General features: G+C 37.6%; 1 protein-coding gene across 2 annotated transcripts; it reads left to right on the top strand.

The window, feature by feature from the left end:
- Positions 1–10,423: 10,423 nt before the first annotated feature.
- foxa2 (forkhead box A2) lies at positions 10,424–13,322 on the top strand. 2 transcript variants are annotated; one of them, XM_030770686.1, is made up of 2 exons: positions 10,424–11,132; positions 11,832–13,322. In XM_030770686.1, the coding sequence occupies exons 1-2, from the start codon at positions 11,064–11,066 to the stop codon at positions 12,993–12,995; spliced, it is 1,233 nt and encodes a 410-aa protein (XP_030626546.1). In that variant the 5' UTR covers positions 10,424–11,063; the 3' UTR covers positions 12,996–13,322. The 2 variants fall into 2 exon arrangements, with proteins under 2 accessions (XP_030626546.1, XP_030626555.1); XM_030770695.1 differs by lacking the exon at positions 10,424–11,132 and adding an exon at positions 11,194–11,632.
- Positions 13,323–14,223: the final 901 nt, after the last annotated feature.

The following is a 14,223-nucleotide window of genomic DNA, read 5'->3' as shown; positions in this document are numbered from 1 at the left end:
GTGTTTAACTATATGTACGCTGAAAAAAAACTGATATTTTGGATCAAAGTTAAGAAAAAAAACCCAAACATTTTTATTTAATTTAAATGAAAAATGTACTCACAAGCACTTCACTTACAACCAAGTTTTTCATATAACACAAAGTAACAAATTCTACTTGCCACATTGTTCTTCCTTGCATGAACATATTTTTCCTTATTTTAAATAAGGACAAAGTAAATTTTTCTACAATACTTGCGCAATACAGATTTTGTATAGGGTTAATAATTGCACGAACACTTCATATACTAAAAAAAAAAAAAAAAAAAGAAAAAAAAGTCCCAAAAACACAAACTGGTTTCTGCCTTTATCATGTCTCAGAAGACAGATAGCCTATTTTTGGAGTGACAGCTAACAGCATAATTGTAAGAAATTAAACCACAAATAGTATCAACACTCAACAAGGCAAAAGTCTGCTTTCTAAGTGCAACACTAAAATCAAATACATGGTTACCATGATTGAACATCCTCAGTTTACCTAATGATTGGTGAATGCAACTTCAACCACACCGGCTTTCACTCTTGCAACACTCTTTTACAGTTACTAAAAGCCTCTACGGTGTAAAACAACAAAAATAACCGTGAAATACTAAAGCCTTCAAAGTGATTAGATCATTTTTCCCCCTCACAATTTCGTCTGTTCCCAGTTCCCCAAAGCATTTCTCGAAATTGCCCCAAACCTACACAGACTGTCAAAATTTCAATCAATAAAGGTCTGCTGGCATTTAATTACTAAACATAAAAGGCTCTGTTAAAACTACAAAGATAAGCTTAAAATTGTTGCAAGTCCTATTTTGGTCGACACTGACATAGACATTGTTTCAATGTGTATGACACCGACATAGACATTGTTTCAATGGAGCTTTTGAGCATGCTAAAAGACTCCATCAAATATTGTGCATTTATTGCGAAGACTCTGGATCTTGAGTAACATCCAATAATGTCACTGTCACAAAAGCAAGTTTCATTTACATCCAACTTCCAGCTGAAGAATTCGTTCAAGATTCCTGTGGTTTTGCAGAGTGGTTCTGTAGCCTTTGAAACATGTTCTTAATCTCTGTGTCCACAATGATTTTTGAAAGCCTTTATAGGTATACTCAAGCTATTCTGGGTATCTCAACTTCAGTGTGTAATTGAGGCTAAACATTATGGTACAAGCACATACAACCAAGGACATCTCATGTAGTACCTCCACACCATCAGTGACAATGCAGAAAGTATTAACTTCTTCATGGAGAACAAAGATCGTCATGGCGGTCTTTCATATTCTCTCTCCAATTCATTCTTTTGGACAACATGATTACAGAAAAGTACAGCGAGAGGGCATGAGAGAGACAGATAGAGTGTATGAGTCAATGTGCACATGAGCATGCGTACCTGGATCCCTAGTTATAGGGTGTGAGAACTGATTTCACAATTTGGACACAAAATACTCAACAACACCAGTTACATGTAAAAGCAAACATGACCTGAAAAGTTCGCAGTGCTTTGCAACCGTACCAAGTACACTTTGATCATGTGCCTCATACTTTCACCCAGATACACGATGAGGCAGTTCAGGGAGCACTGTCTTCTGACATCAACACTCATGGTCCAGAACAGACACATCTGAAAGACTGAATGGCATTCATTCAAACAAAATCCCATGCATAAGAATTTCATACCTGATCCATAACATTAATATCATCCCTAGTTTTCTCACAGACTGTGAAACCTTTGTTCCTAATAACTTAGAGAAGCTGACTGCTCATTTTATCCAAATAAAGAATCCCTTGAAGAAGGTATATCAACACCAAAATGTTGCAGCACTAAAATGAAATTTGCATTAATCTAAGTGTGTGGATTCTTTGTTTGTTTGTTGATTTGTTAGCTCTTCCCACCTTAAGGTAAGTGGTGGCAGATTTCTACTGAATCAGATTCTACTTAGTATCAAATAGTTTAGCATTATCCAGTGACTGGATTACAAGCTGGTCTATAACACAAAATGGATGGTGAACCCAGTAAACAGCCATGCAAAAATAACTCCAACCTATGGAGACAGAACAAGAGACATTTCCAAGTCTGGGGAACAAAGTGTAAATTAGCTTATACCTGTATCACACCAAATTAAGATGGTGATATTCAATCAAAATAACAAGCACTAATTTACTTTGCCACACACAAAAACATTAGAGTGCCGAAGGCCTTTGAAAATAATTCTGAAACTTGATAACATTAGGTGCTTTCACACTGTGCCTTATAATCCATTGTTAACTAGCCTGATTTTCATAATCAGTTCAGTAATAAGAGAATATGAACGTGTAATTGCTTATGACAGTGTGGTTGGGACATACTGGAAAACTCGGCCCTTGAGACAGTCGGTCAACACAGTATGGAGACATTAGTTTGGGAAAATTTTGAAACATAGTGAGTGAAAAACTAAATTTCTCGCTGCTAATACGACACTCTAGCTGTAATAGTTAGTGATAACTGGTATCCAAAATGCAGGGAATCAACTGCAAAACTTTACTTTTAGTAACATCAACACTTTGTGCAGGAGTGATGTTCCAGCCCTAGAGGCAGGATCGTACTGCTTTTTACATGACATAATTAAAAAAAAGAACTGATATTAAGCTATTACCACTAAAATTACAAGCCAACTCACATTTCAATTTCACGAATCAGAAAGCCTGTTCTAATTGTACGCTTAGACGTGAAGTGCTTCTGAAATCAACTAAAACAAGGAAATGTGGTTTTAGCCAAAATGTCCAGCTAGGCTAGTTAGCTCCTCCAACCACTAGTCAGCTTGAGCACAGTTCAAGAAACTCTAGTTTTGACCCACAGCAACTTTAACTGAACAACGAAAACAGTGAATACAGTGACATACTTCACAATATAACAAGAGTATTTGACAACCGACCATCAAACTGAGGTCTTATTTGGAGGCAAGACTTGTTGGCAAACCTTTTTAACCTAGCTAGCAAAACTCAACGCCCCGTGGTGAACTAAAATAGGAAGTTCGTAAAACAGCAGTTGCTTATAATAATATAATTCATAACAGGTAACAGTGATGTTAATAAAACAATCCGAGTATTTTCACATTTCCTGGCAAATTTTGTAGAGCCTTGTGTCTCCAGGCCTGTCTTCATGCAGTAAAACAAGCCTGTGCAGAATCGAATTTTGACGTTCAGAAGTTTGATTTCATGTGTAATGATGTGACTTACCGGAACGAGAATTTGCTTTTTGATTCAAAATAGACAATATAAGTCAATAAACCCTTTCTTTAACTGAAGAAACCTGACCACATTAAGTTACTCCAATGAGACAAGAGTAGTGAGTCAGATCAAGTAGAAATAATTCCGTACAGTAATTACTGTCCATACACTCTGTAGTGTAGTATTCTTTGAACAATTAAAATGACTGGACAGAAATTCTTCAGGCAAGTATGGTACTTTCCTGAAAAATTTCATCAGTTTCACATAAGTTTCTCTGTTTAGAGTGAGGCACTCAAATTATTCAGTCCACAGAACTAATGTATACCTGCTGCATTAGACATATCTTAAATGCACCTTTCATGGTATCAAGTGAGACGTGATGTTGTTATTTGAAACAAGCTCAGCTGTAAATATGATGAATCACTGTACATTCGTAATCCCACATAAACTAACAGCGTTGCTATTTCCATCCTAAATTAATCGCATCATAAATCATGTTAAATAGCTGTTTGAAAATAAGTAAAAATCTCGTGGTAAGATGTATCGCTGTTTTCATGACACTGTCTGGGAGCAGATGATTGTAACTGACAGGTTACCATGTGTACGACGGTTTAACTGTTTGGCAGAGCACAAATTTCCTCTCTAATGTTCCATTACATTTTAGTTCCTCCTATTAAATACACTGTTCATTAAATCTGTTTGTTTAGAGTCAGTTTGATTTATATTGGTATTAAAATACTAAAAACTTCATGCCAGTTATCTTTATTTGTGTTGATAATACAACTTTTTTTATCGATATTTTATGAGCCTTGTGCAGGAGTTAAGCATGTTGGGTGTATACAGTCATCTCATAAAGAAAACAGGTCTAAAAAAGATAGGAATTAAAACACAAAGAAAGTACAATTTGTATGAATTTGAATACACAATTATGCATATATTTGGACACATAGAGGACAATCTGATCTTTCTCCACTACCTGTCTTAGTGGTAAACAGGCATGAGTCATAAGGGACAGCACACTGTTGTGCATCAAATCACTTTTTTTTTCTCCATTAGCTACATTCATTATAAAGTCAAGCTGAGAGTTTAATGGCAGGTTAATACATTTACACCTCTGTGAATGTATATTGCAGACAATAGTGTTCCCAAGATGGCATAAGCTGAGAAGTTTAACTCTCCATCTCACTGCTTGTTTACCTGGCCACACTTCAGTCTGGTACCCAAAAACCTTAGGAAAAAGTCACTGATAAAGCAAGGATGGAGCAGAGGCCAGAGAGATTATTGAATAGAGTATCATATAACTATGATTCTCATATCTGGAATGTGAGACCTCACCAAAAGAAATTAAAAAAAAAAAAAACTATGAAGAACAAAGACTCATAACATAATGATTACTGAACTATATGATTCAGATTTCCACTCATACCAGTAAAATTGTTGCAACATTTTAACTGCTGATGACACCATTCCCTTACTCAGGAAACTGCCGATCAAAAAAACAAAACAAAAAAAAAAGACAGTCTTTTTGGGACCGACTGAACCCTCCCAGCTGTACTGAGGAGGAATTCCCATGGACTAACACTTATTTCCTGTAAGTGGCTGCAATACACAACCACTGAAAGGGAGAGCCATTGAACTGTCAAGCAAGTGGCAATATTTGCTCACCTGAAATACACACAACTTGTCAATTGAGGCTTGGGGTAGGACTGGGGTTGGACAGCTCTGTGCAGCTGTGGATCAGAAAGAAGGAAACCCAGGAAGTTTGGGGGGGGAGTTGGTCCCCTGCTGGGCAGCCCCATTGTGTTTTATGGTGTTTTGGGGGGGTCTGTGTTTGTCCTTAGCCACAGGAGGCTGATGAGGTGCTAATCTGTTGAGTGGCCATGTCATTGGAGCCTCCTTGTTAGCGGGCTAGCCTGTTAGCCATCAGAGCTTGTAAAAGAAGATCTGAATTTATGGGCTCCCCTTCCTAGACCCTGCTACGGTTGTCTGCGGGTAAGCAAACACAGATTGGGTGCTGATGCTGTTGAGATTGCTGTCTGGGAGACCTTTCAGAATCAACGGATCAAGGCCCTCTCCTGCTGCTTCTATGGCAAACAGAACAAACTGGCCATCAGCATATGGAAGGATTGCAAGGTTAGGCAAGATGGGAGCATTTCAACATTTTAATTCTCATAAATCTGATGACATTAATGATCAAAAAGCAGTGTATTGGAAGGCATATAACATGAAATGTGAGGAAATAAAATCAAATTCAAAAAAACAAAAAAACCCTGCTTATCAGGACATTCTGAAGTGCTTGGTGGTATCTGTCTGATGCAGGTTAGGGTCAGTAATCACAGTGGTGAGGGTAATCCTAATCCTAAACTCAACCTCTGCTACCAAGGTGGAGCACAGATAAGAATTCTATAGAACAGATACAGAAATAATGGAAAAAGAAGAACAGCCCTTTGACTGACGGGGACTTGTGACGCGGATGGATTTCTGAATGGAACAAAACAACATGAAGCTATTGTAAGTATAAATAAAAAAAGATAAGGTAAACTGTGCCCATGAGCATACAGTATGGTTTTAAAATGTGGCCTCTCAGGGACACATGACTGCAACTTTAACTAAATTTGATATTTATCAAGCATAAATCCCTGTTGCTGATTTACAGAATTGTTAAAATATGCAAAAGACTGTTAAAAAAGATCCGGCTAAGAGGATCAATGATGATATTAAGCTTTTTTTTTTTTTTTTACAAAAGCTGCACAGACACTATTCTTAACAGCAAAAAAGAAAGAGGAAGAGAGACTCTCGAGAGACCTCTTACTTAATATTACAGATGCTTCTCGCCAGTTTAGTCAGTGACCCAGACAAGTTCTCTTAAAACAGCACCTTGTTCATTTGGGGTGACCTGATGGCTGTGTTTTGAGAAAACATCTGCTAAGTGTGAACGATGACCCCCTCTGATTCTGATAAGGCCGATATTTAAAAACTCACTTTCTCAAGAGAATATAGAGTTTAATTAGCATATTGCTGCTTGTCCTCACATTTAATTGCTTTTTGGCTTTAATTAAAATGTGTATTGACTCTGCTGTTTGCTCACAGAAGAAAAACAACAGAGTCCTGCATGATATAACATTTTTGCTGCGGTATAATTTAAAATGCATTTAAACTATAGGAACAAAACATATTGTATTATATACTAAACCAGTTATTGTTTGTCAAGGTATGCAACCATGAGAATGAATGAACACAGACTTAGGCACATTATCAGGAAGCATATTTTTAGCCAACTAACTTTCATTATTTGAGCAGTTCATACCCAAATAAAGAAATATTATATCTCTGGCCCATTTTTCATTGTTTAATGTCTGGACGTGTATTGGTACCTTATTTGAGGTATATGTGGATGTACTAAAGAGCTGTTCTGCATGACAAAAGAAGCAAATTGCAGAGGGTCTTGGATACCGACAACATAAAACTCCACTTCAGGGTATTCCCTAGCAAACACTTCTCAATATCAAACAACATGCATATTTGTGGAAATCCTTAGCCCATTTACAACAACGTTTGCCCCATGACCCAGTGAGCCTGTGTGTAATTTCTAGTGTCCAACCCCTCTGATTTTGAATGACACCTCAATAGCCCTCCACAGCTTTTCTCCCTCAGTTCAGCTAGTGCTGTGTGGATTCCTCACCACGACACTTTTCAGATTCATTTCCAGGTAAACATGCCATGACTGGCCACAAACCTGCAGCCAACTGGCGTTGTCACAGCTGTGGCAGATAATGACCAGGTCAAACTCCTGCCCAGCTCTGGAATTACATTGGAATGTTTACAGACCCCACGGGCTGCTCGCTGAAAACAGTTTTCTATCTCTTTTTGATCAGAACAGACTCTACTTATCCACTTTATTGTGGCAAACCCCAAGTTTCTAGTACCATCCTGGTTTCTGTGCCAAACAAGAAAGAAGGAGAGAAATAAAAGCAAAGAAACTGAAACATAACTGAAATCAACTAAAAGGAGCCCTGTTGAAGAAATACTGAAATAAAATGCAGTTTTCAAGTTTTTTGTAGTTCTAACACTGATTGTTAGAATGAAATGACAACAAAAACTAGTGTGAAAATTGACATCACATCGACCGCCTGATACTTTGGAAATCTATCACACAGATTCCTTTTAGTAATGAAAAAAACAGAACATTTTGCAGTCCCATGGCTCTACTGATATTTACATAGAATCTAGAACATGAATTTGGTGTGCTGCACTGCGTCATTTTAAGCATTCAGAAAGCCTAAAGATTGATGACCAGAACACTAACAGCAGAACACCAAAAAAGAAAAAAAAAAAGATCATTGACTCTACCTGACAGAATCTAAAATTCCACTGACTTCAAGCTAAGTGTTTTAAAAGAACAAAATCCTACAAGCCTCCAAAATACCACTCATATACTTTAGACAGACACTTGACTAGAAATCCAACATGAACTATTTGTTCAAGGACAGGGTCCTGTTCAATTTACCAAATACAAAGTGGTGAACTTTGCCACAGTGCATGTTCAAAACGTCTGTCCTTAAGTGTTAATTATTAACCATAAAATATTCTAAAAGGACACAATGCTACGCACTTGGCCTTTTTAAAGCTTATCTCTATTTTTCAAGATTAATAAATTGTCCAAGACAAAATAGAACAGAGAGAAAAAAACTGAAATCTCCACTCATTACTAGGCTGTGCCATGGACAATAGAAACCATAACTCTGAATGATGTTGGTCTCTGAACATAAAAGGAGAGAAACAAAATCCCAAATTCAGTATGAAATGTTGATTGCACATTAATCAAACACACAGACACACACACAGACACACACACACACACACATGCACACACAAAGCATACATACACATATTTAAATATATAAGTATATTTATTCTTGTCAAATGTAAAATTGGAATTGATCAGGAGGTCAAATTTAGATGTGAGCGATCTGTGTTTGAATGATTATAATGTCCTCTTTTCCTTTGAATGACAGCTTTTAAGATACTGGCTTCCTGTATCACATACAATTAATTATAGCATTATTCCAGTAATTTTCATGTTTTTTTATTGCATATTCATGTACTTCGATGTGCTGATCTGACTGTGCTGCATGTCAGCTTTTAAAACATTCAGTGTCATCTTATTTTGTGTCTTAAGAGCCAAAGATACACAAATGCAGAAGGTTAATGATAATTATTTCACTTTCAGTCTCAATGGCCTTTGTTTTATTTTTTTTTTTAATTAAATAATACTTATCATTTCATTTCTTTGTTTATTTTGTTGTATATGTTTATTTCAGATGAATGTTTCTGTCTATTTTATGTATTTGTGTTTATGTTAGATGTGTTCTGTGTTTATGTTCTGTACTTTTAACCTTTTCTGTGTTCACTATTCATCTGGACAGATTATTTTAAAGCATGTTGGAATGGCCTCTTTCAAAAACACATATGAGCAAGAACTTATGGAACACTGCAAAGAGACTCTTTTAATGGAGTTTTCACTGTTATCGCTTGTTCTTGAATTAACTGTGAAATTAACCATTTCAAATTAACCATTTACCTGTGATTCATACACTTTCACTTGAAGACATAATAAAAATCAGACTGTGACCTCTGTGTTTAGAATAAAGGTTCAGTAAAAATAACATCACAACCAGAAGTTACATATAAATATATATATAAATAAATATATATATATATATATATATATATATATAGTCTGTTAATTCTTTGTAATTGTGAAGCATTTCATATTGCATGCATGTAGTGTACCTGTTTTGAGAAGTATGCCAGTTATACATATTATAGATAATATACTATAACACTGTAATATACTTATTATTAGTGGTAGTAGTAGTAGTAGTATAGCTACTACAGAAATTACTTCCACTAATAATATAGTAATATTAATCATCACCATCACCATTTTTAATATAAGTTGATGGGACGTCGACTCAGAATCCCTCAGGATTACTAGCACCTTTAACATTTGTAAAATTCTTATGCATAAGAAATTTTCCCTTGCTAATATGTTCATTTGTTTTAAATGATGGATTTTGCGGCGCATGCGGACAAAATCAAACAAATGATTCCATGCAGCAGCTCCCAAGACTTGAAGATATATGCATATATGACAAATCTACAATCAAACAGACAGAGATTCTTCTTCCACATATATTTATGTTTCTGACAGGAAGACAGAGGAAAAGAGTGTATGAGGTAGCAAAGAGTAAACATTCTACCAAAGTCCTAAAGGCACGTGGCAAACACCTCCCTCAGACTCGTGAGTTCATTCTTTCGAAAAGTTGCCACAACGCTATGTAAGTTCAAATGTACACTTGACGAGGGGACATATTTCTCAGACAGACTATTACAGTTTAAATGCGCTCACTCTCACTGCCTACACAAAACTGCTGCAATGTAACGCTCTCGCATGACAATCCCCTTAACCTACTCCGCCTCAATCGCAAAGCCTACTCGATATGGACACCAAGAGAGGGCGCCCTGAAGCATGAACATAGGCCTGCGGCGCATTTAAGACAAGGAAAGAAAATGTGAACATAAATGATATGCGTTAGTCGTAGCTGAATCAATAACGGACCTTACTTTTTTCATTCGGAAAAAAAGTTACGAGGTCTGTTAATCTACTCACATGGTCTAAAAACGATTTGTCATTTGGTCTCTTTACAGAATGAACGTTAATTTAATTTTTTTTATTGTTGAGTACGATTAAAGACTCGTGAAATGATGCTCTCATCTTTGTCGCCCCTCATTTTTGCATGCTCGTGTACTAAAATATCAGCGTTCGCCGGGATGATCCCGGCCCATATCGCCAGTGATCAAACACTTTGGATAAATGTTAGGGTACTTTGTTTAATGAAGGCAATCAAAGGTAGCCTCTGAACGCTCCAGAATCAACAGTGATGACCGAGAGCTAAGAGAAAGCTCTTACATCAGCAAACGTAGGACTACTATTAGCTATTTGAACTCAAACATAGCCTAATTAAACAAATGCATGCGAAATGGGGGCACCTTAAAAGTTGAGAGGAGTCTGAGCTACAAAACCATTTACAGAAATTATGAGGCTTGAACTTTCGCAGTAAATTTCTTCTTCCTCTTTTTTATTTATTTATTTATTTTTATTTATTTATTTATTTTTTTTTTTTGATATGGCTACTGTAGGATGCTACTCTCCAACATCAGTCAAATCAGTAAGATTATGATGAACTCTAATATAGTCACGTGAACCTTGCAAGCTACCGAGGCATGATTGTGGTATTCTAATGGAATTGCTTTTCTTGGAATTCATACGGGAGATGAGCGAGCATGGCGTACAAAACACGTTACTGATTAGAATTCGTAATTCCCTGTTCAGTTGGAGAACACCAACTCTAGGTATAATTGATCCTTTCAGATGACAGCCGCTCTTTTCAGGCGGCGCAGGTGTTACAATGGGGGGTCATATCGAGAAGTCTCACGCTTAGGTGTGAGCAGATTATTCAAATAGGGCCAAGTGAAGAAGTAGGGATTGGAGGCTCGGCTGGCGCGCACAGCTATATCACAGCGTTTACAGCCAGTAGCCGGCGTCATTTCAACTCTAGACATCAGCAGACGCTTTTCAGCGTCCGTGGGCAAGGCACGACACTGCCTGGCTCAAACACACACATGCGCCAGAACTTGACAGGAGAGCACAACGACGACCTGAGTTCGCCGTGGTCCCAACCAACTACAGGCGTCACAGTCTGTCACAGGACGCGTTGCCAGTTCTTCTGTGGGAAAGCTTTTTGAAAAGTAGGCGAATATTCCAGGATGCTCGGCGCTGTCAAAATGGAAGGACACGAACACGCAGACTGGAGCACTTACTATGGAGAGCCGGAGGTGGGTAGCCTAAATATATATATATAAATATATATATATTTTTAGTCCAAAGCCGATCCCATTTTATACAACCCAATATTAGCCCTGAGATAATATTAACTTTGTGATCAAATATTGACGTGAGGCGCCTCCAAATCCTCCCCCATCTCGACCCTAGCGCTATCCTAACAAAGTTCAGCTTCGTGTAATTCAAACTTTTCCTTCGGTTACAGAACCCTTAAGCATGTCCTATGTACAACCATTAACTTTTCTCGCTTTTTTGTGTAAAGACTAGATGTGAGTGACTTTAGTATATTAGACAAGATACGCTTTTTAATTATCAACACATTTTGCGGAGTAAGATTTTGTCAACACCATATACAAGAAACAACAAATTCAGTTCAACCAATATTTTAAGTCAGATATTCTTTTATTTTTCTGTATTTTTGTCCACCTAATCGAGTGAGCAAAAACTTGTAAAACGATGTTGAAGGCATGCAACTTTACCTCGGCGTGTTTTAGTGAGTGTTATGATTAAAATTATATTTTGAACTTCAGAATCACCGATTAAACATGGACTATAAAGAAGCTCCACGAATCCATTCAGGATACTTAAACGACGTTTTCTGACTTATTTCAGAGACAATAGGCTATGGACAAAGACGAAACTTGTAATTAAGATGAACCATGTAATTAATTATGATTTAATTGTCTTTTCAGTGTTACACCTCAGTCGGCAACATGAACACTGGACTTGGAATGAATTCTATGAATACTTACATGGGTATGTCCGGGATGAGTACCACGACCAACATGACGGCCAACGGCATGAACATGTCCTATGTTAATACGGGCATGAGTCCCTCAATGACTGGAATGTCCCCGAGCACCGGAGCTATGGCCGGTATGGGTGCAGGGATGACGGGTATGAGCGCAGCTCTGAGTCCGAGCATGAGCCCTATGGCTGCACAACCAGCAACCATGAACGCATTAGCCTCTTACACGAATATGAACGCCATGAGTCCGATGTATGGCCAATCCAATATTAACAGGTCCAGGGACCCCAAGACATACCGGAGGAGCTACACACACGCAAAACCACCTTATTCCTATATTTCTCTCATTACCATGGCAATTCAACAATCTCCTAGCAAAATGCTAACTCTAAGCGAAATATATCAGTGGATAATGGATCTTTTCCCATTTTATCGTCAGAACCAACAGCGTTGGCAGAACTCGATTCGTCATTCCCTATCTTTCAATGACTGCTTCCTCAAAGTGCCTCGTTCCCCAGATAAACCTGGAAAGGGGTCGTTTTGGACCCTTCACCCAGACTCAGGCAATATGTTCGAGAATGGTTGCTATCTAAGGAGGCAAAAGCGTTTTAAGGTCGATAAAAAGATGGCCAAGGAATCCGGCAGAAAGACATCAGAAGGGGGCACAAACAGCAGCTCGGAAAGCTGTAACGGTAGCGAGTCTCCTCATTCCAACTCATCCTCCAACGACCACAAAAGGTCACTGTCCGACATGAAGTCAAACCAGGGTCTGAGCCCAGAGCACACAGCTTCTCCGACTTCGCAGGCGCAGCACCTTATGGCTCAGCACCACCCTGTCCTCCCGCATGAAGCTCACCTTAAGCCGGAGCACCATTATTCCTTCAATCATCCGTTCTCCATCAACAACCTTATGTCATCGGAGCAACAGCATCATAAAATGGACCTAAAAACCTATGAGCAAGTCATGCACTATGGTTATGGTTCGCCAATGGCCGGTGCAATATCTATGGGGTCTATGGCAAGTAAAACCGGTTTAGATTCGACATTGGCCTCAGATACTTCTTACTACCAAGGTGTGTACTCGAGGCCCATAATGAACTCGTCCTAAAACAAATTCTCATGGACTTGAAATTATTTGTACATTTGTAAAATTAAAGTTTGTAAATATGTATACAGATTTTCCCCGTTGAATTAATTGTCAAGCTTAATAATAAGTTTGTGAAACTTTGTGGATAATGTGACGAAAACCGCTTCGACAGTGGCTTTGACATCGGAACAAACATAACTGTTTCGAAATAGGCCTGACGATATCGGACCTTTTGTATGAAAACCGGGGACTGGAGTTCTTTAGACGTTTGTGTAATCCTTATTTATGGCTTGTAAATGTGTATTCTTGTATTTGATGACAAGAAAAAATATTAAAGTGTTATTTGGATTTTTTCTGATAACATTGATTGATTTGTTAACTCATTTAAGAGATCTTCCATTTGGAAATATTACAGCATTACATATTTCAAGAACCAAAAGAAAATGAATACAACAATGTAAATATTAGGTACAACTCAGAGCACTGACAAAGCAACTGCATGAACACCGATTATAACACCATACCCACTACGAATAAATTTGTTTTAAACCTTGTTTTCTTCTTCGGAAATGATACGCTCATAAACTGAACAACTACACAAAGGTGTACATCAGACATAAGAGTAATCTATAGGTTACAGTATACTATAGTGTGTTCTACAGCTTATACATTGCACATGTCGAACGTAACAAAATTAAAGCAGGTACAGAAGCCTATCGCAGCAGACCAAATGAACGACTTGCATGTGATTTCAAACAAGCGGCAATATATTCTTGGGAAGCTAAATATTTTTTGAGACATGTGGGCTACTGATGAACACAAATTTACGAAATAGCTAAAAGGGGTATTTTGAACAATGTAGTGCATCATATCTATTTTCCGTTCATTTTTCGTGTTGTTTCTTCAGATCTTTGGATGGATAAAAATTAGTGCTCGTAAAATAGCGAAAGGAATATCACTGTAAATCAGCATTATAGTCCCGTAATTAGGAATACAAGTAAAAATTCAAGCTGCAATATTGTAACGTTATTCAGCGAGACTCAGTGAACAGAAAAAATACCAACATTGTTTATGTCAGTTGAATGTTGGTTAACATACCATATAACCTACAGTATCATAGTTTACATTGATTTATCCCATGCATCCGTATTTGCCTTTCAAAGACAATGCGACAAACAATTAGAATTTGACTAGAATTAGAAACTGTACTCTCATAGAAAAGAACAAGGGATTGTTCCTCCACGATTTG

The sequence above is a fragment of the Chanos chanos genome, chromosome 1, assembly GCF_902362185.1.
Source record: "Chanos chanos chromosome 1, fChaCha1.1, whole genome shotgun sequence".
Classification (NCBI taxonomy): domain Eukaryota; kingdom Metazoa; phylum Chordata; class Actinopteri; order Gonorynchiformes; family Chanidae; genus Chanos; species Chanos chanos.
Note: the sequence above shows the minus strand (reverse complement) of the source record. Positions and strands in the feature narration are given on the sequence as shown.